Source organism: Hypanus sabinus, chromosome 7, assembly GCF_030144855.1.
Source record: "Hypanus sabinus isolate sHypSab1 chromosome 7, sHypSab1.hap1, whole genome shotgun sequence".
NCBI lineage: Eukaryota > Metazoa > Chordata > Chondrichthyes > Myliobatiformes > Dasyatidae > Hypanus > Hypanus sabinus.
Window position 1 is genome coordinate 155,457,599 of NC_082712.1, and position 25,701 is coordinate 155,483,299.

The following is a 25,701-nucleotide window of genomic DNA, read 5'->3' on the forward strand; positions in this document are numbered from 1 at the left end:
TTTTTTTTACCCTGCACCCCTCTCCATCCCAATATGCCTAATTGAAAATTTAGCTTGTAAATGTTCATGTTTTATCGACCATATTTGCCTTGGTATTTTGTTGATGTGGTTAATCTTTCTAAAAGTATCAGATACAGATTGCATCCATACAACAAAACGAACTTGAATAATTTTAGCTTGGATTGGTTCAGAATACTGCAACTGTGTGTCTTAGAAGATGGAGCTTTTGAAGTGGTATCAGCTGGTCAAATTAACTTTTATCCTGGCCCTTTCATCTACTACAGGGAGTAGAAGTCACTGAGAAGAAAGCACTGCCCTGTCAGGCCCTTGTGCGGATGCTTTCTAAAAAGCCAGGCTGGAAGGAAACTAATTTTCAGGTATGATTATTTAAATGGGTAGCTTTTGGGTTCTGGGTCTGTTCCTTCAGAAATATTTCACCAAAATATTTTGATTTGGAGTTTGCTAATTGGCGTAGTTCAGTCATAATCAGGGGATTAAAGTGAGATTTATCACACTTTCCTCTTGACATCTCCCATCACTTGTACATTGGGATAATTTAGATAGTGTGAGAGTACTGATCATTGCTATGAAACTTAATGTGGTTATTAATGTTTATGATTTCAGTTAACAAAATGCAATTTCTTGCCCTGCAGGTGATGCAAATGAAGTTGTACATTGTTGCACTCATTGCCCAAAAAGGGAGCTTTTCTAGAACGTCTGCTGAAGTTGTGTTGGATGGGCTGGTTGATAAAATAGGAGATATAAAATGTGGGCCAAAAGCCAAAGAAGCACTCACTGCAATTGCAGGCGCATGTTCCCTTCCCTGGACTGCTGAACAGGTTCGTAAAGTCTGCCATTCTAATTGGCTCCTGTAACATCTATTTAATTGGAAGCAAGATTTACACAGAGTAGGTGTGAAGTGAGGTAAAGTGACATCAAATTCATGGACCTTCTATAGATTAGAGGAGGGGTTTGCTACCCCAAGGCAAATCAAGGTGAATAAATCCCCAACGCCTGATAAGTTGTTCCCTCGGACCATACAGGAGGCAAGAACAGAAATTGCTGGGGCCTAGCAGAGATACTTAAAACATTCTTAGTGACAGGAGAAGTACCAGAAAATTAGAGGATAGTCAGTGTTGTTCCACTGTTTAAAAAAAGGCTGTAAACAGAAACCAGGAATTTATCGGCCTGAGAGTCTGACATAAGTTGTGGGTTAAGTTGTTGGAAAGTATTCTGAGGGACTGGATGTATAAGTATTTGGATAAGCATAGACTGATTTAAGGATAGTCAGCTTGGTTTTGTGCATAGTAGGTTGTGTGTAATCAATTTTGAAGAAGTTACCAGGAAGGTGGATGTCTATGTGGACTTTAGTAAGGCATTTGACACGAGGTCCTGCATTGGAGGATCATTAAGAAGATTCAGTTGCTCGGCATTTAGGATGAGGTAGTAAATTGGATTAGACGTGAGCTTTGTGGGAGAAGCCAGAGAGTGATCATAGAGGGTTGCCTCTCTAACTGGAGCCCTGTGACTAGTGGTGCGCCACAGTGATTGGTGCTGTTTGTTTTTTTTTGTTCCTCATCTATATCAGTGATCTGGATGATAATGTGGTTAACTGGATCAGCAAGATTGGGGATGTAGTGGGCAGTGAGAAAGGCTATTATGGTTTACTGGGGGATCTGCATCACCTGGAAAATGGCAAATAGAAACTAATGTAGAAAAATGTGAGGTTTTGCACTTCAGTAGGACCAGCCAGGGTAAATCTTACACAGTGAATGGTTGGCAGTAGTAGAACAAAGGGATCTGGAAAACAGGTCCGTAAATCTTTATAAGTGAGGTTGTAAAGAAAGCTTTTGGCACATTGCCCTCATAAATCAATGTATTCAGTACAGAAGATGGGATGTTATATTGACATTGGTGAAACCTAATTTGGAGTATTGTGTACAATTTTGGTCATCTGCCATAGGAAAGATGTAAATAAGGTTGAAAGAGTGCAGATAAAAATTTACAAGGATGTAGCCAGGTATGGAGGATCAGTGTTATAAGGAAAGATTGAATAGGTTAGGACTGTATTCTTTAGAACATAGATGATTGAGAGTAATTTGATTAGAGGTGTACAGAATTATGAGTATAGATGGGGTAAATGCAGGTTTTTTCCACTGAAGTGTGGAATTATAACCAGATGTCATGGGTTAAGAGTGAGAAGTTTAAGGGGCATATGAGAGGAAGCTTCTTCACTCAGAGGGTCATGAAGGTGGAATGAGTTCCCCGCACAGGTGGTGCATGTGAGCATAATTTCAAAGTTCAAAAGAAAATTTCAATAGCTTCTGGTCTGTGGAATTGGCTGGGAATGAGCAATGGCCAAATACACAGCTGGGGAAAAAACTATTTGGAAAAGTGAGGAAAAGCTCGGAGATTAACAAAGCTTTGTTAAAGAGACAATTAATTTATTTTCTTGACACTCACTGGGCATTCCTGAAAAAAATACCACTCCATTTGAACACTAGGACTGAAGTAAAGGTCTGTGGATATTGGAGAATATAACCAATATTGGAATCAATTGCTTGTTCTCTGATCCTAAACATCAAAAAAAAAATTAGGGCCAGGAAACAAGTAATTTGGGTAGTGTTGGGTCAGAATAAATTTGTATAGCACATTTTGCTTCTAATCGCACCAAAATGTCTGCATTTGTTTTCACTTAATCTAACTCAGAGCCAAGTAGCCCTCTTGTGTAGTTAAAATCCTTGTTGCTTTCAATGGTATTATGTTTTAGTCATGCAGTGTTGAAGTCCTTGAGTTTCAAGAGAAGTAATTTGTAACTGTTGAATATTTTCAATAAAACATTATTCCATTTTTTAAAAGATTGAGTAATGAAATCAATGGTGAGCTAAGCCAGAGTTGAAAGATAAGATCCTAATGAATCCTGTCGGGGTGAATGTGGAACAGATATTTAAAATGAGCAAGGGAGAGCAAAATTCTGTGCATTTGCGTCTTTGGAATTCTACCTGAGTGGAGGAAGAATGGTTATTTTTAAGGTTAAGCTGAGTATGAGTGGCTCTGGAGATATTTGAAAACACAGAATTGAGGTTGCATTTGGCTTGACCATAATCTTATCAAGTGATAGAGCAGGTATGGGATGGATAAGTATTTTCCTTCTAATCTCTATGTTCATATGGTATACCAGTGATGCCCATTTTCATTTTAAGATACTTGGGTGATCTCTAATTTCAGTAATTGTTTGGAAATTCTGTTTAAGTTGTACAGCACACAATCGTAGATTGGATGGGGAAATCTTAGCGTTGTAGTTCAGCAAAAGAGATAATGTCCGGCTTTATGAATGAAAATAGTTTGTGGTAGATGACCATTTAAAATCTTGTTATTAATGTAGAAGATTCGTGTTTATTGATTTTTTTTTTCAAGAAATAGACTAAAGATTGGTTAGTCTTCAAACATCTGTAAATGATATAATGTTCAGAACTGAAAGCAAATGTTTTGACAGTTTTATGTAAATTGCAGGTTGTTGCCATGGCTTTTGCACAGAAAAATCCCAAAAACCAGTCTGAAATTCTAAACTGGTTAGCAACTGCCATCAAGGAGTTTGGATTTGCTGGGTATGCTTACTTTAATTTTTCAGCTCTTTAGATTCATAATTTTGTGTTTTATCTGCTTGGATTGTATTTGAGTTCGTTACCAAATTGTAGAATATAGTAAAAAACTATTTTGATCAATAATTTAACAAAACAAAATTGAGCAGAGTTTGAGCATTAAGTATTGTTGGAATTAAAATTCATTAGCAAATACATTACAAATGTTTCAATCTGAAATAAAATAATTGTGAACTTTTGAGTCTAGCTAAATATTGTCTTTTGCAGGCTTAATGTTAAAGCTTTCATCAGTCATGTGAAAACTGCTTTGGCTGCAACAAATCCTGTGAGTAAAACTATGTTCATGATCTGTTTGTGTATGTTGAAGTACTTTCTAAATTTTGTTTTTGATCTATTTCTGCAGGCTGTACGAACATCAGCAATCACTTTGTTGGGTGTAATGTATTTGTATATGGGTGCTCCTTTACGAATGTTTTTTGAAGATGAAAAACCCGCATTGTTATCTCAAATTGATGCAGAGTTTGAGAAGGTAAAATGAAAATCACAGTTCTTAATTCACTGTACTGCTGTGCCTTGTGAACTTCCTAAAGCTAGTCAATAATTGCAGTGTACCAAGTTATCATCACGTTACTAACAGTAAGATTAGGCAGTTTTATTTGGATAATTAAGCTAGCTGTTGTTTAGCAGTAGTATTTTAGCTACAAAAAGGATCATTTTTCAATCAAATCTGAATGAGAATATAAATCCTGTTTTTACAGATGCAAGGACAAACTCCTCCTGCTCCCATTAGAAGAATGGGTAAGGAGGATGATGATGAAGAGGAAGCAACTGAAGAACAAGATGATGAGGAGAATGGAAATGTGCAAGATCTCTTACCAAGAACAGACATAGGGTGAGTTCCCCAATTGTAAATTTAGTCATACTGCATTGTCTTCCCAAGGCAAAATTATCGTATGTCAAGTATATTGAACAATGGGGAGAATTAGTAAGACTACAGATTAATAAATAGGGTTAAATCTTCAATGTATTTTAGTCTAAGTGCACTTGTATATTGTGTAGTAAAAGCCAGAGTGTGTACTTTTATTAAGGTGCCCACAATCTAAAAGGCATTTTTGTTGTGATAATGGATTTTGAGAGGATGATGATATGATGGCATTATAATTGAACTTCTGTAATATATAGGGACAAGATTACTTCAGACCTTGTGTCTAAATTGGGAGATAAAAACTGGAAAGTGAGAAAAGAAGGACTGGATGAATTGAGTACAATTCTAAATGAGGCTAAACTTATACAACCCAACATTGGAGAACTTCCTGGGGTATTGAAAGGACGGCTTAATGACTCAAATAAAATTCTGGTAAGTGGTTCACCAGTGGTGCAAATTTTATCTTGCCTGTTTATATAAGTGTATCTGATTTGAAATCTCAAAATTGCTGCTTTGACTCTTGCATTGAGATTTTTGAATTAATCATATTTTAATTTTCTGAAGGTTCAACAAACACTTACAATCTTACAACAGATGGCTACGGCTATGGGGCCAAATATTAGGCAGCATGTAAAAATACTGGGCATACCGATTATTTCTGTTCTTGGTGATAGCAGGGTAAGAATTTTAAGCATTTTAAGAATATGTACTAGTGATTCCTATTTAAAACTATGATTTTTAGATTTAATTGTTAGATGTTCAAGATGAATTAAGTCCATCATTTCAGATGAGGGTCTTGGCCTGAAACGTCGGCTGTTTACTTTTTTCCGTAGATGCTGCCTGGCCTGCTGAATTATTCCAGCATTTTCTGTGTGTTGCATCATTTCAGAATAGGGTATGCATCATTTTTGGTTCTGACGGGCAAAACTCTCCATTGTTTTATTTTTCTTGTCCTTCAAAGTTCATTCTTTCTTGGACACTTCTATCCCGTTATACAGATATATTTTTAGATTAATTTGAACTTTGTTACAGAAATTTTGGACCAAAGCTTGCTTACAATAAATTTAATGAATGGATATTTGCATTTGTATCCTCACAATCTCAATCCATCTAGCTTTTGAAATGAGTCAATTTACTTGAGTTTAGTGAATGATTTCTCATCTGTACTAAGTATTTGCCTTTCTCCCTTGCAAGTAACGACACCTTGTATTGATACAAAAATAGACAGTTGAGCATCAGTGTACTTTTTCTCAAAATGTAGACAGATTGTTTGAAGTGTATGTTTTGTGGAAGAGAAATTTAGCTATGCAGTTTGGTACTTTAAATTGAAGAGCTGTTTATTTCATCTAGAATAATAATCGAGCAGCAGCTCTTGCAACTTTGAATTTGTGGGTTGAGAAGACTGGTATGAAAGAATGGCTGGATGGTGAAGACCTCTCGGAAGAGTTGAAGAAGGAAAATCCTTATCTTAGACAGGAGGCAAGTCCAGTCCAGCTGCAGCTTTTGAAAATATTTTATTTGATCTGAATGCTGAAGTTTTGTTTACTGTTTAGTTGCTAGGTTGGCTGGCTGAGAAATTGCCCACACTGCGATCTGTACCCTCGGACCTCATGCTTTGTTTACCTCATCTGTACTCTTGCTTAGAAGACAGAAATGGAGATGTACGAAAGAAAGCCCAAGATGCACTGCCAACTTTCATGATGCATCTTGGCTATGAAAAGATGTATAAAGCTGCTGGCAAATTGAAGGTAATGCTCAATATTGTAGAATGTAAATCACCATCAGTGATTGGAAGGTTTACCCAGAAAATTTAATCCAAATACTGAAATACCTGCCAACATTTGTCGAACTGATAATTATCTTTTCTATTGCTCAAAGCAGACAACACATAGATATCATCATCCAGCAGAATGTATATTGATGGTGTCACCACCTGTCAGGTTTCTAAGTGACATTTTCTTAAAGAATAAAAACATTATGCACAAATAAGCTTGTGCTTTATTTCTTTAAATGCAGAAATTATCCACCATTGTGGTATGGAGCCCATAGTCTTTGAAGCAAAATGAGCCATCCCTGTTTCATTAGTTGGTAAAACTAATGCTTTTTTATCCACATCCCTCCCCAAATGCATGAATACAAAGATTGTAGGCATTCATCATTCTGCAGTTGGCACAAGTTTGATGCTATCTTGTTTAAGCATTAAGTAAATCATTAATGATTTAATTTAAAAAATACACCAAATGCTGAACTAGCAAAACACCTTTTGTTGAGATTTGTATACAAGAAGTTAGTGCCTACATTTACTAAGCTCTGATCTAGAAAATCAAGTTATGCTAAAGTGACTAAAAGGCCATAAGCCATAAGAACAGAATTAGGCCATTTGGCCCATTGAATCTGCTCTGCAGGGGAGACAAGAGGATGCAGATCTGGAATCTGCATGAAAAGATTCGTGTTGACTTAAAATGTCAACTGTCCATTTCCCTTTGTAGTTGTTGTCTGACCTGCTGTATTCCTCTAGCAATTTCTTTTGCTTGAAGTAATTTATCATGTATAAATTACTTTTGGAACCATTGAATAGAAGCTTGTAGAAGATTGGTGATATATGCCGACAATATTGCATTGGGTATCATGGCACCAGTTGAGCATTATTTGTGAGATAGTTATTTCATTTTTCTAGTTTGAGAAAGTAGCCTCATAAGAAGCCTGTCACAGCATTTCTCAGCTAAGTACAGGCGTCCCCCACATTCTGGAAGTGGGGGTGGTGGGGTTGGAGAGGGGAGAAATAGGGTGGGGTTGGTTTGCCTTTCCATATCACAATCTCTTGTAATGGAAGCCACTCAACCTTTGCATGTGTCAAGAAATGTGGGTTGTCTTTAAAAAAAAGTTTGCTTTTTCACCAATTCCATGAGAGCATTGTTTATTCTGTAGCTTTTTGGTTTGACTTATTCTCTGAAGGTGAATAGGTTATTACCTCTAATTGCCTAAAATGTGCAGAAATCTCTCTATTGATACAAAAGCTACCAAATGCCAAGAGTTGACAGCAAATAGTAAGCATTGGTGAATGTGGTGTTCTGTTTAATTTCTCCTAATGTTTCACAGATTACTTAAAACTTAATGGTTGTATAGGATTGATTAATTAAACTATGGTGATAGAACTTGAATTGGTCAATTAAGTCATGCAACTGAGATTCTGGGAGTGTGTGCTCTTTGTAATAATTATAGCTATGTATACTTTTTGCTTTTTACATTAGCCTGCCTCAAAAGACCAAGTGGTGACAGCTCTTGAGAAGGCACAAGCCATTGTACCATCTAAGCCAGCAGCACCAGCTAAAATGTCTTCAAAATCAAATGCAGCTGCAGCCAGGCCACCAAGTGCAGGTAACATAATCCTTCCATTAAACATGTGTTCTAAATTTAATCTACATTTCTATTTTTGAAGTTTAAAAGGGTCCTTTGTAGATTTTATGCCCCATTCCACCACCAAACACATCTTTCCCTCCCTCCACTCTCCCCCCCCCCCCCCCCCCACCCCAAAACTTTCTGCAGGGATCCCTTGTCCATTCCCACTGATCTCCCTCCTGGCACTTATAAGCAGAACAAGTAATTCACCTCCCCCACTACCTTTCTGAGCCACAAGTAGTTCTTCCAGGTGAGACGACACTTCACCTTTATGTCTGTTGGGGTCATCTTCTGTATCCAGTGCTTCTAGTGTGGTCTCCTGTATATCGGTGACACCTGACATAGTTTGGGAGACAGTTTCACCAACCACCTACGCTCTATCCGCCAGAAAAACTGGGATCTCGCAGTGGCCATCCATTTTAATTCCAATTCCCATTCTCTTTCCATCGATGCTGCCTGGCCTGCTGAGTTTCTCTAGCATTTTGAGTGTGTTGCTCAGACTTCCAGCTTCTGCAGATTTTCTCTTGTTATTTGTTATGATAACTGGGGTCTATCAGCATTTCAATGTCTTGTGATTTTTATAGCAAGTAAGTGTAATATTCCATTGTTCAGAGTCCACTTACTTTGCAGTGCTTAACTTGTAAGGTGTTTCATTCGTTAAGTGCCATGTTGTATGACATTGGGTGATCATGACTATGATTGTTCTTGGCAAATGAGAGAAGCGGTTTGTTATTGCCTTCTGGACAGTGTTTTTACAAGATGGTTGATTCTAGCCATTATCGATACTTAGAGATTGTCTACTTGCTGTCATTGATCGCATAACTCAGACTTGAGATATGTACCACCTGCTCATATGATAATCTAGCACCTGCTCTAGATCCTGATCTGGGTGGGTGGGGGAGAGTAAGCAGGTGCTACACCTTGCCCAAGGGTGACCTGTAGGTTAGTGAAACGAACAAGCGCCCTGCACCTAGTTAGAGATATATTTTACCCCACCACCCAGGATGGAGATTTCTAATTTTTAATTTTTTTTTTGCTTGTCTCATTTGTATTCGGAAGCACTCATAACTCATCTGACTTTTATAAGTAATTCATCCTGAAGTATTGTGATGTTTAATCTTTAGCTTCATTATCTCCTTGGGTCAGCAGCATGGCTCTTAACTATTTAGCAAACTCATCATCAATATTGTGTTCTTTAAATTATTTCTTTACCTGATTATTTGGCTTAAGTACTAAGCTAGCCTATTAAAATGTTTGTTACAAATTCTATTTTTTTTTTTGTTAGCTTCAGCACGTGTGAACAGCGCCAGTACAAATGATGAGACCGATGCATTCAAATCTGATACTAAGAAAAGCAAAGCAGTTGGAGTTGCTTCCAAAGTCAAGGTATAAATCATTGGTTGGTGAAATTTGTGCATTTATGGTTGCCCACCCATAAAAAGCATGTCATTAAAGTGTAGAGAAGGTTGACAAGGATATTAGTAGATCCAGAGGGTTTGAGTTACTTGGATAGGCCAGCACTTCTTTTCAGGCAGCATATGAACCTGTGGAAGGGATATAGAATCACGAGACCGGTGCTAATGCGGATTTTGATCTTTTCCCAAGCTCAGGATGACTAAAACTAAAGGACATGAATTTAACATGGGAGGGGAAGGATTTAGAAGGGACTGGAGGGTGCAGGTACAGTGCCTATCAAAAGTATTCTTCCCCCTGCCCCCAAGGAAGTTACCATGTTTTATTGTTTTACAACATTAATACGTTGATAACAGAGGGTTTAATTTGTCTTTTTTGATAATGATCAACAGAAAGAGACTCCTGTGTCCAAGTGAAAACAGATCTCTACAAAGTGATCTAAATTAATTACAAATATAAAACACAATTAATTGTATAAGTATTCCCCTTCCTTAATATGGCACACGGAATTATCATTAGTGCAGCCAATAGATTTTAGAAGTCACATAATTAAATGGAGATCTGTTTTTGGAGACTGTGTGCAGTAAAGGTGTTTCAATTGATTGTAGTATAAATACCCCTGTATCTAGAAGGTCCAACTGCTGGTGAGTCTGTCCTGGTGAAAGCTATGCTATGAAGGCAAAGGAACACTCCAAGGAACTCCACAAAAAGGTTATTGAAAAGCACAAGTCAGGAGCTAGGTACAAGTCAATTTCCAAGTCACTGAATATCCCTTGGAGTATAGTTCAGTCAGTCATCAAGAAATGGAAAGAATATGACACACTATAAATCTGCCTAGAGCAGGCTGTCCTCAAGAATTAAGCGACCATGCTAAAAGGGGACTAGCGAGGGAGGCCACCAAGAGACCTATGACAACTCTGGAGGAGTTACAAGCTTCAGTGGCTGAGAAAGGAGAGAGTGCGCATACAACTGTTGCTTGGATGCTTCGCCAGTTGCAGCTTAATGGGAGTGGCAGAGAAAAAGCTACTGTTGGGGGGGAGAGAAAAGCTCACATGAAATCTCCACCAAGACAAATAACCCCAGGCATAAAACCAAAGCTAAACAGAAGTGGCTTAAAAACAACAAAGTTAATATCCTGTGTCCAAGTCAGAGTCCAGATCTCAATCCATTTGAGAATTTGTGGCCCAACTTGAAAAGGGCTATGTGCATACAATGCATTCTGACAGAGCCTCTGAGCAGTTTTGTGAAGAAGAATGAGGAGAAATTGCTGTGCCGAGCTGTGCAAAGCTGATAGACCTGTCTACACAGACTCAAGGCTGTAATTGCTGCCAAAGATGCATTCATTAAATACTGACTTGAAGGGGTGAGTAATTATGCAATAAATTATTTTGTTTTATATTTGTAATTTAATTTAGATCACTTTGTAGAGATCTGTTTTCACTTTGACATGAGTCTTTTATTGTTGATCAGTGTCAAAGAAACCAAATTAAATCCACTGTGATTCAATGTTGTAAAACAAAATATGAGACATCCAAGAGGGGTGAGCACCTTTTTATAGTACTGTAAGTTGATTATATTCCTAGAGAAAGCTGTAGAGTGGGTACAGGTACAGTGCTTCAAAGACGTGGGGTGGGGGAGATTTACTGGTTTAAGGATAGGCAAGATTTTAGACTGAGACCTGGTGTAGTCTTGTTGGTTTCAAAAATCTTTTTACTATTTTGAGAAAGATACGTTTATCCAAAATATTGAAGTTGTTGAGTGGGCTGGTGCACTGCCTAACTCCATAACATTGATAGGTGCTTCTATTTTTGAGTGAGTGGGATATATTTTATTGATTTTTACTTTTTCAGTCTGCACCCAATAAGAAAGTGCCGAGTAAGCCAAACCTTAAAGATGATGATGATAAGTCTGGTCCTATTTTCATAATTGTTCCAAATGCAAAAGAGCAAAGAGTAAAGGATGAAAGGGCTTTAAAGGTAAGAGCTTTGATTTGATTACTGAGTTGAATTGTCTGTTTGAATGCTTAGGAACATCTAACATTTTTCAAACCTATTTCTAGTTTTATTTAAACGCATGTTTTATACTAGGTGTTGAAATGGAATTTTACAACTCCGCGGGATGAATATTCAGAACAATTGAAAACTCAAATGTCTAGCTGTGTGGCTAAGTGGTTACAAGATGAAATGTTTCACGCAGACTTTCATCACCACATTAAAGCTTTAACTGTTTTGCTTGAGGTAAGAAATTTAAAGTTAGTTTTATTTTATCTTGATGTTCTTAATGCGTGTTTATGAACTGTGATTATTTTGATGATGTCAATAGCTGGAGCAAAAAAGCATAGTTTGAAATATTTTGTACCCTCTTGAGTGCCAAATCTGTATGCAGTAAGATTTTAAAGTAGCAAAAGAAAGGCAGCCACGAGGATGTAAAACTCATTTTTATTTTCCTGTTTTTAGAATATTTAATGCATGTAAGTGTACACAATTTTTGACTAACTCTAGAATGTATTAATTTTCTTTTGATTGTACATAGCTGTTGAGTACCAAGATATCATCAGTAGTTTGGAATAGATTATTCCCAAAGCTTAACATCCATTTTTTGGCAATCGTGTGAAGCTGACTCTCCAAGTCACAAATTCATTTTAGTGTTAGCTATGATGTGCTGTATAGTGTATCATGTGCTGATACAGTATATTGAATTTGTATAACACTGGCTACATTTCTTCCATATTCAGAGTAATTTACATAGACTTTGGCCAAAACAATACATGATTTTGTGGCGACCCATTTCCTAGCGTATCCGAACCGACTCACAATTAGATAGCCTACGGGGGTTTGCAAGCACAGAGCTTTGGAGCCTCTGCGCCATGGGGGGCCGGTTGACAGAGGCTTAAAAGTGAGGCTGAAGTTTTCGAATAAAGTTTTTTCCTTCGACTGCAGTTACCGACTCCGTGTCGTAATTTTAGCGCTGCGTGTAGCACACCGCTACAATTTGTTAAAATAAACAGAATCCTTGGATGCGATCGTTTGTTTTAAGTCCAAAGTGTTGCTTGTTAAAGGATTTGTTGAAAATGCTGGAAAACAAGTATTTTGGGAATGCTCAGCAGATTGGATAGCATCTCTGGAAAGAAATATACGATCTTCCTTGTTTATGATTTGATCAGTAATGTTTATCTTGAGAAAGATTATTGACATGAACATTGATTCTTCTCTTTCCCTCTACCTCATCTATTGAATGTTTTCTGAACTTTCTACTTTAACAGAGCCAAGTTATCACTATCTTGAAGCTTGTACGTTTTGATTTTGGTGAAAGGGCTATTTGCACAAGTACTACCTGTTCAGTAACAGTAAAATATAAATTATTCTGTGTAACTATAAATTATTCAAAATTATAATTTAGCAATTACTAAGAAGAACTATTAACTATTCTTGTTGCAAATTGTTTTGACATCACTGTCATCTGTTATATTTGGCAAAATATGATAAATTCTTGATTTAAACTTTATTCCATTCAGTTCAACAAACTGTTATAAAATATTAACAGGAAAACAAAATTGTGTCATGGTCGATTGAAATTATTATTTTCATTATTGCATTAAATAGCAATATTTTCTGTGATCATTAATGAAATTTAAACTTGAATTCATAATATTGAGGCTAGGACAGTTAATATAGTGGTTAAGTAAACAACACCTGCAGTATTTTAGCGGGATAAAAGCTATAGGTAAGTGATTTTAACTGAATTGTCTGAAAACTCAGTAAATCAAGCAATTGGGTGCTGCCCTTGCTAAATTGATTTGAGAATAAATAGTATAGCATATGACCTAAATAAACTGGTACATTTATTGCCGAATTAGCTACAGACAGCAACAATATAGGAGTATAAATTTGAGATGGAGAAGACAAAAGTCAAGTTTATGGTCTCAATTTTCAACTATAATTGTTTAAGGGTTTAAATTCCATAACATGTAAAGCACATCTTCACCAAAGGTTACTTGAAAGTAATTGAGACAACTAAAAACACTTTACTAAAATGGACTGGTCCTTATTTGATATCCATGTTTTAGTTCATTATGAAAATACAGGAATCTCAATGCTGTACTAGGTAAGTTGATAGAGAAACCAAATATTGAGAGTTATCTTCTCCCTTGATAGCAACTTTGGAAGATGCACATTTAATTTAATTTGCACTTAATTGCTGTTCAGTGCACATGAAAGCCAATAAAGTTGACCATTATTAATTTACCAATAGATTTTAGCTCAATGACATGGCTGTCTTTAGACTTCATATGTACCTTGTATTCTTGCAGCATTTGGAAAGTGAAATAGAAGGGACTGTTGCTTGCCTGGATCTCATTCTGAAGTGGGTGACCCTACGATTTTTTGACACCAACACAAGTGTGCTGATGAAAGTTCTTGAATACTTGAAGTTATTATTTACAGTGCTAAGCAAAGAAGATTATCATTTAACTGAAAATGAGGCAACTTCATTCATTCCGTACCTAATTAATAAGGTAAATTACTGGCACTTTTTTAATGCAGTTAATCTATGAAGGGGAGTGACCAAAAATGAGTCATGTATTTTGGAATTTGGAACTAAATTTTTTTGAAGAGGGCAAGTTGCAATACTACAGAGTTGACTATGTTTTAGGAGTGGAAGGATTTGGGAAGTATGCAGCAACAATGTAATAAGTCCAGAAATGTCTTTGTAGTGCAATTACAGCAAAATCTTAATTAGATGGGGTGTATTTGCATAAGTGGCTGTGGCTGGGTTAGAGCTTTGGCAACAAGCTGCCAGCTGAATCTGACCTAGCAAATTGAAGAGAAAGATTTTTTTTTTGTATTGGATAGGATATGGTCAATAACAGTGCAGTAAATAGTTGCGGAATTAAATAAAGGATTTGGAAAATATGTTTGTGTGTGATTCATCAGAACAGCACTTGATTGGATAAAGGGAAGCAAATGTGCAAGTTTAACAAAGTTGTAGAAACTTCAAGATGATCAATAATAGACAACTTCCATTATCCTTTTATAGATTAAGATGGTTTTCATGAAAATCGTAGGATGGAGGAGTTGCAAGTTTTTAATTGGTCTTTATTTAGCCAGTAATGAAAGAGGCCAGTACTGGCTGCATTTCTGTTAAATGAAATGGGCCATACTGTGGTTAGGAAACCTATTGAAAATGGTGGGAAATTATATTGAAGTACTAGATCTAATTGAAGTAATTAGAAATTGTCATTTTGAACTTTAAAGGATCTTTGACAAAGTATGTATCTCATGAACAGATGTCCATGAGAGCATTGCCAGTAGTGGCACAGATAGAAATTTTAAGAGTTAGTTTAGCAAAGAGCAATACTGATACAAAGACATTTGAAGGGTCAGTGTTGTTGAAAAAACTTATGAATCTGAGAATTTGATAACAGCTCTAAAATTAAGCAAAAATACAGTGAGTTAAACAGTCTGAGTGAAAATGTCAACAGAAATATTTGCAAGAAATTATCCATATTTTGCTAAACTTGAAGATTTATAATGCATTATTTCAAAGAAAAGAAATAGTTAAGAGTTTGCCTTATGTGGATGGATTGGGAGTATCTTAAAAAAACACTAACAAATGTAAGCTGTCTTCAACATTTAAAACACAAGTAAGATTAATCCACTTGAGAAGTAACTTATTGAATGAATATTGTTTTGTAGAACATTGTTTCTGTTTATGTATCTTCAGGTCAACCTCTATGTTGGGAAGGGTTGGGGGCAAATAATAGGATTAGGGAGTGATGGGTTTCTGGAAACCTTTCAAAATAAGATCTTAGTTCAGAATTTGGGATTATTCTCAAAGCAAGATGAAAATTAATATTTTTCAAATGTTTTCAAATGACTTGGGGTTCCTTGTAAGTTGAACAGTCTGATGTTTATTGAAACTAAATATTTCATTGGGAATTCACTATCTTTTAACTCTGGACTTCAACATATGGAGTTGTGAATAGTTCATACTCTGATTTTTATAAATCTGTAGAGTGTGGAATTAATCTATAGGTAATTTATGCTTCAGGTTGGAGAACCAAAAGATGTCATTCGGAAAGATGTTCGATCCATCCTGAATATGATGTGCAAAGTTTATCCAGCTAGTAAAATGTTTAGTTTAATTATGGAAGGACTCAAATCCAAAAACTCAAAGCAGAGAGCAGGCAAGTGTACATTAGTGAATACTTTGTTTTGTAGCTTAAAACAGATCCTGGAGCATGTATATACCAGCATCCCTATTTCTTAGTTTTGGTTGTTTGAGCTGCACCTCACCAATCAATTACAGTTCAAGTTCTTGTTGAGATTCATTAAATCATTATGTAATTACTAACACAGACACAGTTATAACCATAAGGGTTGATTGTAAATGTGTAGAGTTCGGTAGTAAATACATGAAAGATAATTTTTTTGTCTTTATTTTCAGAGTGCTTAGAAGAGCTGGGTGCATTAATTGAAGTTCATGATTTGAATGTTTGCCAGCCATCTCCAGCCAAAGCACTCAAAGAAATTGCAAGTCAGATTGGAGACAGAGACACATCAGTCCGTAATGCTGCCTTAAATACAGTGGTTACTGTCTACAACTTTTGTGGAGACCAAGTTTTTAAATTGATTGGGAATGTAAGTGTACTTTTGTCTGACGTTGTTGTGGTTAAATAGCTAGAACTATGACGAGTGTAAATGGAAAAGTGTGAATGGTTGAAGTTTATATATGTATATATACAGTATGTAGTTTTGAATCCTTATCTGGAAGGGTTGAAGGGCTATCTGGAACCTTTTTAAATGCTTCTACCACTTCCTTTCTGTCACTTCTTTCACAGTATATGCTGTAAGTTACCTACTTTGGAACAAAAACAAGAAAGAAAAGACCTATTGACCTCTGAGTTAGCTTGACTTGAATCTAAATAAGCTTTAATGTTGCTGGCATATGTTGTGAAATTTGTTTTGCAGCAGCAATACACTGCAATTTTTAGTCTTTATTATGTATTGCAATATGTACATACAAGAAAGAAAAATAAGCATAAAAAGGGGGGAAATAGAGGTAGTGTTCATGGGTTCTTTGCCCATTTAGAAATCTGATGGTAGAGGGGAAGAAGCTGTGTTCATGAAACATTGTGTGTCTCTCGTCTCCTTCATCACCACCTTGATGGTAGAGGGGAAGAAGCTGTGTTCATGAAACATTGTGTGTCTCTCGTCTCCTTTATCACCACCTTGATGATAGCAAAGAGAAGAGGACATGTCCTGGGTGGGGGTCCTTAATGATGGATACTCTCTTTTTGAGGCATTGCCTTTTGAAGGTATCTTGGTTGCTGGGGAGGCTAGTGCCTGTGATGGAGCTGGATGAGTTTACAACTTTAGTAGCTTTTTCCAATCGTGCAGTGGCACCTTCATACCAGGCAGAGATGCATCCAGATCGGGTGCTGTCTATGGCACATCTGCAGAAATTTGGAAAAGTGGTGACATATTGATTCTCCTCAAACTCCTAATGAAATATAGCTACTGTTGTGCCACCTCTGTAGTTGCACTGATATGTTGGGCCCAGGGTGGACCCTCAGGTGTTGACCTGGAACTTGAAACTGTTCACCTTTTCCACTGCCGATCCTTCGATGAGGACTAGTGCATTTTCCCTTGACTTCACCTTCCTTAGTCCACAAACAATTCTGTGCTTTTGCTGATGTTGAGTGTGTAAGGGTATTGCTGCTACACCACTCAACCAGCTGATCTATCTCACTCCTGTATGCCTTATCAGCATCTGAAATTCTGCCAACAATAGTTGTCATTGCCAAATTTATGAACTGCACCTAGCCAAACAATTGTAGGGCTAGAGGGGCTAGGGTAGTGGGCAAAGCACACATCCTTGAGGTACACCAATGTCACTGAAAAGATTCTGTTGCTGATCCGCACAGACTGGTCTTCCAGAGACGAAGTCAAAGCTGCAGTTGCAGAGGGAATTTTGGAGCTTGTTGATTTAGGACTAGGGGTATCAATATGTTCAATGTTGAGCTGACCAATAAATGCTCTTTTAAATTTATAGGACGTAGATGTTAATTGAGTCGTGAAGTTTTAAAATCAATTATAGTGCTGAGGTCAGATAGGCCTGATTGCAAAAAGATGGCAGACTCCACATTATTTTTCAAAGGTGGCCAAGATGGTGTTTTTTAATAATATGTAGGCTTTGTTTTGATGCCTAATTATTTTTTTAAAAAATTTGGATAACAGACCAATAACTTTCCAGAACAGTTGTCCAGGACTCTAGGAACTGAGTAATTACTCCAGTACTTTGCTGTAGTACCACTCATCCTCCGGTTTCTCTTGCTACATAGCTTTTGTTAAAATTTAGTGAGAGTAGGGATAGAAGGATAGGGCAGATGCATGTATCACTGATCTGTTGCATGAGAGAGGGATTTATTTTTGATCATTGGGATGTCTTTTGAGAAAAATATAGCCTGTGGAAGAGAGATTTGTTTCCCTCACTGTCAGTTGAGACACAACCAATATCTGGCAGGGGTACTTGCTGGAGCTACCTGACCAGAGTAGTAGTCTAACAGAAGATGAGCAAGTTAAAGCAACGAGTAAGGAACTATTTATGGGCTAGCACACACAAAATGCTGAAGGAATTCAGCAAGTTAGGCAGGGCTCAACTACATCTTTATTTTAATACTAGTAACTTGCCAGATCAAACAGATGAGCTTGGGGTATGGAATAGCAATTGTGCTTTTAGAGTTATTACAGAAACATGGTTGAGGGGATAGGCAGGGCTGGCACTACGGTGTTGTCAAGTGTGAGGTATTGATGCTATAAGTGTGATGGAGGTAAGAGAGGAAGGGATTGCATTTTTGATTAGGAAGAACAGTGCTCTGGGCCATTGTCTGTTGAGGCTCTGTGGAATTTTGAAATAAGGAAAGGGTTAAATCATCTTGAGATTGTATTATTGAATATTCAATGGTCAGTGGGAATAACAAGATTAAGTGTATAGGAAGATTTCAAATAACTGTAGGAATAATTGGGTTATGATAGTAGGATCACAAGGTAGAACCTGTGTCTAATAAAGTTTTCCAAATATGTAGACGGCCCTACTAGAGAGGAGTAACATTTGACCAGCTGTTGGGAAGTGAGGCTGGGAAAGTTTTTGGGTAATTTCTAGTGTCAGTTTCATATCTATATCTTTAATGAAACAGTAGCTAGAAGCTTCTTTGTAACAATGTTTGAACCCTGCCACAAAATGTTAAGGAAACATGAGAAAATTCTGTAGTGAATTGTCATCTGTTCATCCCTCCACACTGATTTTCCCCTTTTACCTGGGCACTTGCCCCTTTAACTGCAGTGTTAAACCTTCCCCCTTGAGTACCTCCCTCACCCTAAACAGTCCTTCCAGATGAAGCGGTATTTCATACATGAATCCGTTGGTATTATTTATTGCTGCAAGTGCAAGTCTGTATCAGTGACATTAAGTATAGATTAGAGGACTTCCTTGTCAAACACCTCCGTCCTGTCTACTGGTGGCCAGCCATTTCAATTCCACTTCACATTTTCACACAAACATGTCTGTCCATGGTCTCCTTCACAACCAGATCACAGCCAATGAAAATTGTGGGGAACAGCACCTTGTATCCGATCTGGCAGCTTGAATGTAGAATTCTCAAACTTCCTGTAACTACTCTCCCTGTCCCATTTCTACTGTTTTCTTATTTCTTGGTCTCCTCACCATTACTGTCTTTCCCACTCCCCCACTCTGTCCACCTTTCTCTCACCCACACTCCTTCCACTGATTTTTACCCCCCCCTTCCCACCTCATTCTCTCCATGCTTGACCATCCTTCAGCTCTTTCAGTTCCACCTATTACTTGCTAGCTCTTGCTCAACCCCCTGCCTTCCACCTTTCTTTCAATCTAGATTAAGGGTTTTATCCCAAACTCAACTGTTTCCCTTTACTTGTGCTGCTTGTCCAACTGAGTTCCTCCAGTGCTCTTTGTGGGGCAAAACAAACATTTCTAAGTGTTAGAGGCTTGAACCTCTGGCACTGTTGGGGAACGAGCTAGCTTCCACTTGTACTGGATTGGAGTTATTGTCCTGAAGAATTGAGAATTTGATTGTAATTAATGTATTAAACTTAAGTGGTTACATTTCTGAAAAAAGCAAGAATTCAAGAGGGCAGAATTCAGAATGTTGAATTTTGTTGCAAGTAGAAATTTATGGATATAGACCAGCAGTTTTGAGGGTTGTGGTTGCACTGTAACAGTTTGAGAACTAAATATTCTGTGACATGTCCGTCTCGGAAAATGGAGGAGAAATGGTGATCAATGTGACAAGCTTAAAAAATGGATACTAGTGAAATGAAAAGTACTAGTATCAATTAAGAAAATGGTATCCAGTAATGTAGAAGCTTAAATCTACTTGGCACTTCATCTTTTGACTTTAAAGGGAGACAGGAGCAAAGGCTCTTTAAAATTATCCCTGCAAGAACTTACTATTAGTTTGTGACAGGATTCTGATAGGCTGGCTTGTATTCAACTTGGTACTTGTCTTAAGTTACTGTGTGAATGCATCATTATATAATAAAGTATTTGCGAATTACAAGGTGTTCCAAACTGATGGGTGCTTCGTTTTGAAGTGATCCTTAATCTTGATAAACATTTGATGTCTGATACAATCTCCCTATGCTTGATTAGTCAATACAAGAGATTAGTCAAATTCAAACAACTCTGGAAACTCTTAATTTGAGATTGCCTTATTATCTGTCGGCTGTTGAAACAAGTGGACACATTGCAGTCTTCCTTTCAGGTGCACTATTCATTTGTTTCAACCTCTGCCCCGGTCAATTTTATTTGCTCATCTGTTAAGTGGATTCTGCTTAATTGGACCACTAGTTAATCGCTTATTTGGGCCAACTCTTAAAGAACAAAAGCTAATCAAGAAAACAGCTGGGGTTCCCTTCATTTATTTGGTGAGAACTGTCTTGCTCATTACATTTTCAAGCATTCAGGCTTGGAGATGCCAGAAATGGCTGGGAGTAAAAATGAAATGGATTTGCTCCAAAAGTTAGAAGCTGTGAAGAATTTTAAGGTGTTGGGAATGATGAATGTTGCAATGAAAAGGAAGATTTGGAGGATGAAATCATCATTAACATTGTAATAAGGCAGTCCATTATCTATACTCTGCACTGAATTAATTCTTCAGTCATTAACTGTCAGGGGCTAATACAATTTTATAGAACTGTACTACTGTTGGTAATGTTCTAACTTCTGTGTTAATTTAAATATATTTTTACTCCATTGTCTCTTTTATACATTAACTATTGTATTTCCATGAAACTGGCTAATTGGGACAGCTGCTTAATTGGGGCAAAATGTACTGTTTCTCATGTGTCCCAATTAACTGGAATCAACTGGAATCTGATTATTTTCAAGCACAGTAGTTCTTAGTAGCCATAACAATGTCAATTTTATAATCTTTCCATACAAATATCTGTAATTAACATGAGCTGCCTTTGTAAAGTCTTATTGCTGGAGTACCAAGTTTTTTGTATTAAAACTAAGTTGGGTACGTTTGTTTTAAAAGTTATTTATAATCTATGGATTTTGGTATTGAATTTAAAATATGTACTGACTCTTATGTACTTGGATTTGCATTTTCTGCATTTCTAGCTTTCTGAGAAGGAGATGAGCATGTTGGAGGAAAGAATCAAGCGATCAGCTAAAAAGAGTTCGACTGTATCTATAAAACAACTGGAAGAGAAGGCTCAAAGACCACAGGGAATGAATCAAAATGCAGCCACACCACGAAAAGGCTGTGAGGAAGTGCCATCCAAGCTGAAGTATGTACATGTTGTAATATGTGCATGATCTCAAACAGCAAGGGGAATGGTTAAATATTGAACAGCGTTGTTAACTAAAATCTCTTAATTTTGTAAAGGTCTGGCTCTTTTGAGCGTGTTCATCACATAAATGACAAATAATTTGTTTGCAGGCAGCTGCACATTTCAATGGAAAAGAGTAAACAGTTGATTTTTCTGGCCAGGGCCCTTCCAACAAGTCTGGGGGAGAAAAGTTGAGAAGTTAGAGCAAGAAGGTGGGGTAGAGAGGAAGAAGTACAAGCTGATAGGTGAAACCGGGAGGGTGAAGAAAAGAGCTGGGAAGTTATTGAAAGAGCTAGAGGGCTGGAGATGGGGAATCTGATAGGAAACCATGGAAGAAGGGGGAGGAAATGGGCAGGTAAGGATAATGGTGAGAGGGGGAGATGGGAATAGTGAGGTGGAGGCAATCACTGGAAGTTCGAGAAATCGATGTTTATGCCATCAGGTTGTCCCCAACCTGATGGCATAAACATCAATTTCTCAAACTTCTGTTAATTGTCCCTTCCCTCCACCATTGCCATTCCCGTTTTCACCCCCCCATCCTATCTCCTTACCTCTGGTGCTCCTCCCCCTTCCCTTCCATAGTCTTCTACTCCAGTGTTCCCTCTAATTTGTAATGACCAGAGTGTGCAAAATTCTTGTACTGGCAATTTTTTGCTAATGACAACAGCATGTGTGGAGTGAACTTTATATATAGAGCTAGCAAAACACTGTCAATAAAATCTTAGATCTCCTCTGGGTTTAATTGTTTTCGCTTTCGTTCACCTGTATCCTCTCAAAGCATACATAACTGGCCTGTAGCACGTAATGAAGGTTTTTCTCGCCGAGTTCTTGCACACTGTCCACATGTGATTTGCTTGTTAAATGACACTTTAAAAAGTCAAATTTCCAAATATTACTCCACTACTTCCCACTTATAAATTCTTCAACTATAGTATCGTGACAATACACACAGATGACATCAGTTTCTGTATTGTATGTAAGTATTTCTTGTAGCTACATGTTCCTGATCTCCATAAGCCTTCAGTACAGCAGTTTATACAGTTTCCATTAAGCTTTCCTGCTTAAATGAACTCGCAGTTCTTGTGCACTTAAAGCCCTTTGCTTCTTTAGAATTCACATAGTGAATCAACAATTTCTTCAATAAAAGCAGTTATAAATAAGCCAGTTCTAAAATCTGCAAACAGATCATCAGGAACTTCACGTTGTAAATGCTATCCACGTCAGAAACTGGAAAAGAAAATGTGATTGTGTACAATCGTGAAATATATTTAACATGCAAACAAGGTAGAGGGTTGACAACCTTTTGTGTGCAGGTTAAATTCCTTTTGTGCACCAGTAGCAAAAGATCTGTGTGTGCACCTACCTTAAAGGGAGCATTGTTCTACCCTCTCCTATCAGGTTCCTCCTTCTCTAGCCCTTTTATCTCATCCACCTATCAGCTTCTCAGCTCTTTACTTCACCCCTCACTCTCCTGGTTTCACCTATTACCTGCCACCTTGTACTACTTCCTCCTTTCCCCCCACTTTCTTGCTCTAACTTCTCTTTTTTTTTCGCCAGTCCCGATGAAGGGTCTCAGCATGAATTGTCGACTGTTTACTTTTTTCCATAGATGCTGCCTGACCTCCTAAGTTTCTCCTGCATTTTTTGTGATTGGATTTCCAGCATCTGCAGATTTTCTCATCTTTGTACACATTTCCTTATTGGATCCACCTGATTTCATGATGCCCAGATTAATTGATGCCAAAGCACAACCACCCATCTCTTTCAATGCTGCTTCTTCGACAATTTAACTATGAATTCTTAATGGATTTTTTTGCTTGTTTTTATTTGTCCTTTGTTTTTAAAAACTTGACCCAAACCCTTAGTATTACTGATGTTAGTACTTTTTCTTCGAACTGTAAAAGTTGATTTGTCCCAGGATTCCAGATCAGAAGCAGTGGTCATTTTACTTTGGTGTTGTGGTGATGGTGAACTACATATACCTGTCTGGACATGCCCCCTGCTGACTGCTTCTGTGGCTCCTCCCACAGACCCCTGTATAAAGGCAATTGAGGTCTGAGCCAGGCCTCTCCAGGATGTAGTATGGTGGTCAACCACTGCTTGTTCCTTCTTCCAGTCAATAAAAGCCGATATCTCGCCTTTACGTCAGAGAGAGTTATTGATGGTGCATCAGGTGTACCCTGTTCCTTGGTTTCTCAAGGAGGAATGAACAATCCGAAACAATTTTCACGTTGGCTTTATGATGAGGGTGCCTCTGTTTAATTGTAGTTGTTATATCATACATCCTATAATTTGTGTATTTTCATTTTGGATGTAATATAGTATTCCAAACAGTGGTGAGCATTTAGTGTTGGTGTTCAAATGGCAAAATTTGTATTTTGAACATTGACTTGTTTTTATGATTGGATTATTACAAAATATAGTGTTTCTTTTTCCTCTGAAGAAGCATCCTGTGGTGGTTCCTTGATAGCTCAGTACTGTATTGTAAGTTTAAAGGTCACTGGCTGTAGTTAATTAAGTTTTGGATTGCAACAGAAAATTATTTCACTTTCTCTTCCAGTTAATATTTTAAATAAATTATAAATTTGCAATTGAAATGCATCCCCTTTTGAAAAGTCTCTGTACCCTAAGGATTTTTAAGCAAGTATGAACCCCATCCTGTTGATTGCTTGCCATGTTATGGCTTCATGGAGATGATTTGATGTGCTTGCATTAAAATGAGCATCTTATCAGCCTTGAGTCTGTCTGCAGGCTGTTAACAATGGAACATATCAGCTTTTGTTGTTTAACTTTGTTCTCATGCCTAGACCAGCCTAAGATATTAATACCAGTTATGAAACATTGACTGTAATTCTGCCTGAGGTGAATAGAGCAAACTTGTCTCCATAATGGGAGGTGCATGATTTTGAGAATGAACATTTTTTTCCATCCAATTTTTTTGAAAACCCATAACTTGTAGGTCAAGTAGGCCAAGATCTTTGGAAGTGAAAGTAAAACAAGTTCATTTTTAACTGGCATGACCATTAAGAGGCAAGTGACTCCCTCCCCTGTGTATAGTAAATTTCTTTTTTTTTTAAAAAAGGAGCCTGAACTAAATAATGGGAAGGTTACAGGGTCATCTCAGTTTTCAAATGCCCAACTTGTGTACAGCATCTACATACAAACAAATTTTAGGGAGACTGGTGTGATGGATTTGTGTGCTGTTGAGAATATGTTCTGCCTTGCGGGAACTTCATTCACTGTTGCATTTCGGTTTTGCAAACTAGGCTATGGGCAGTTCACAGGGACAGGGCCTTGTAACTTGAGGCATTCCTGTACAAGTAAAAGGCAACAGAGAGGTGGTTTGGGCCAAGCATACAGAAGGATGAAAGATATATTTGAACACTTCATTAGAGGCAGTGGGAGGTGGTACTAGGATTTTCAGCTTGAGGTTGCCCGTAAAATCCATAAAACAGAAAGAGGAGTAGTTCAGTTTCAGTTAAAAGCGCGAGGAAAAATTAGTTACAGCACATTGGTTGCACCTGAAATTCTTACTGCTTTGATCTGGTGCTGAAATTTTGTTTAAGAACTGGTTTTTGGTGCTACCAGTTGGAATTACTACATTAGAATATTTAGCTTGCTTTGGCTCCCCATAGAATTACGTTTTTTCAGATGTCCGACATTCAGTAAAAAAAAAAATTACCTTTGTGTATATTGCTGTTGTAACTTTTAACAGTGTAACTCGGCCTTAGCTTCAGATGTATTGCCACTGTTTTTTTACCTTCCAAAGTCCGGAGTTATGAAGGACGTAAATTTAATTGAATTGTCTTGTCTGGTTGCAAGCCTGATTTTAGTATTATAAATTGATTAACCAGAATTTGCCAAGGATTATAAAATTCTATTTTCACCTTGGCTTCTGTTCAGATAAAGCCTAGCTGTTTAGGTAGTATTGCTCACGTGGTATTGGTGAGGCATTTTTCCCTGAGGAATGCAACAGTTGCATTCCTTCTATTACCATAAACAAGGAATATATTTTGGTATGAAATTCACAACATGCGTCAGTTGAATTTTTTAACATTTGGATGTTTTCTGTGTACTTTGCTGAAATCCTCTGGAAATTAAGGGTGTATGCTCTATTAATCCATGGCCTATCACTAGTTATTTAGATTGCTGGTGGACCATTATGGGAAAGTCTAATTTTTGCTTATCATTCAAATATGAACTTTAAAGCTAGATATTCATGAAGAGCAGTGATTGCAACCATTTTCATTTTGCTAACTTAATACCAATTACAATAAAGCTACAAAAATACAGTATTTACTTGTTTGGGAATCATTAGTCCAGAATGCAAACCAATTTGCAAGTGGTGTTTTGAAGATAGAAGTATTGTTAGCATTACTTATATTTACTCATCCCTTACTGTGCAATGTAAACAAAGACATTAGGGTATTAACAAAAATAATATCCATCAGTCTGCTAAGATTGCTAGTCTGATACGCGTTTCACAGTG

At 37.3% G+C, this 25,701-nt stretch overlaps 1 protein-coding gene across 4 annotated transcripts in view; it reads left to right on the forward strand.

Annotated features, from left to right (window-relative positions):
* The window catches only part of ckap5 (cytoskeleton associated protein 5), a 96,728-nt gene that overhangs the window by 38,917 nt on the left and 32,110 nt on the right, over nt 1-25,701 (forward strand). For all 4 annotated transcript variants that reach the window (XM_059975981.1, XM_059975982.1, XM_059975979.1 and 1 more), the window contains exons 16-33: nt 285-377; nt 654-839; nt 3,514-3,608; nt 3,870-3,927; nt 4,006-4,131; nt 4,361-4,494; nt 4,785-4,959; nt 5,092-5,205; nt 5,878-6,006; nt 6,081-6,275; nt 7,779-7,905; nt 9,212-9,312; nt 11,190-11,315; nt 11,427-11,576; nt 13,649-13,852; nt 15,388-15,523; nt 15,784-15,977; nt 21,001-21,170. In XM_059975981.1, coding sequence (XP_059831964.1) covers nt 285-377; nt 654-839; nt 3,514-3,608; nt 3,870-3,927; nt 4,006-4,131; nt 4,361-4,494; nt 4,785-4,959; nt 5,092-5,205; nt 5,878-6,006; nt 6,081-6,275; nt 7,779-7,905; nt 9,212-9,312; nt 11,190-11,315; nt 11,427-11,576; nt 13,649-13,852; nt 15,388-15,523; nt 15,784-15,977; nt 21,001-21,170 — 2,513 coding nt within the window. The remainder of the gene's footprint in view (nt 1-284; nt 378-653; nt 840-3,513; nt 3,609-3,869; nt 3,928-4,005; nt 4,132-4,360; nt 4,495-4,784; nt 4,960-5,091; nt 5,206-5,877; nt 6,007-6,080; nt 6,276-7,778; nt 7,906-9,211; nt 9,313-11,189; nt 11,316-11,426; nt 11,577-13,648; nt 13,853-15,387; nt 15,524-15,783; nt 15,978-21,000; nt 21,171-25,701) is intronic.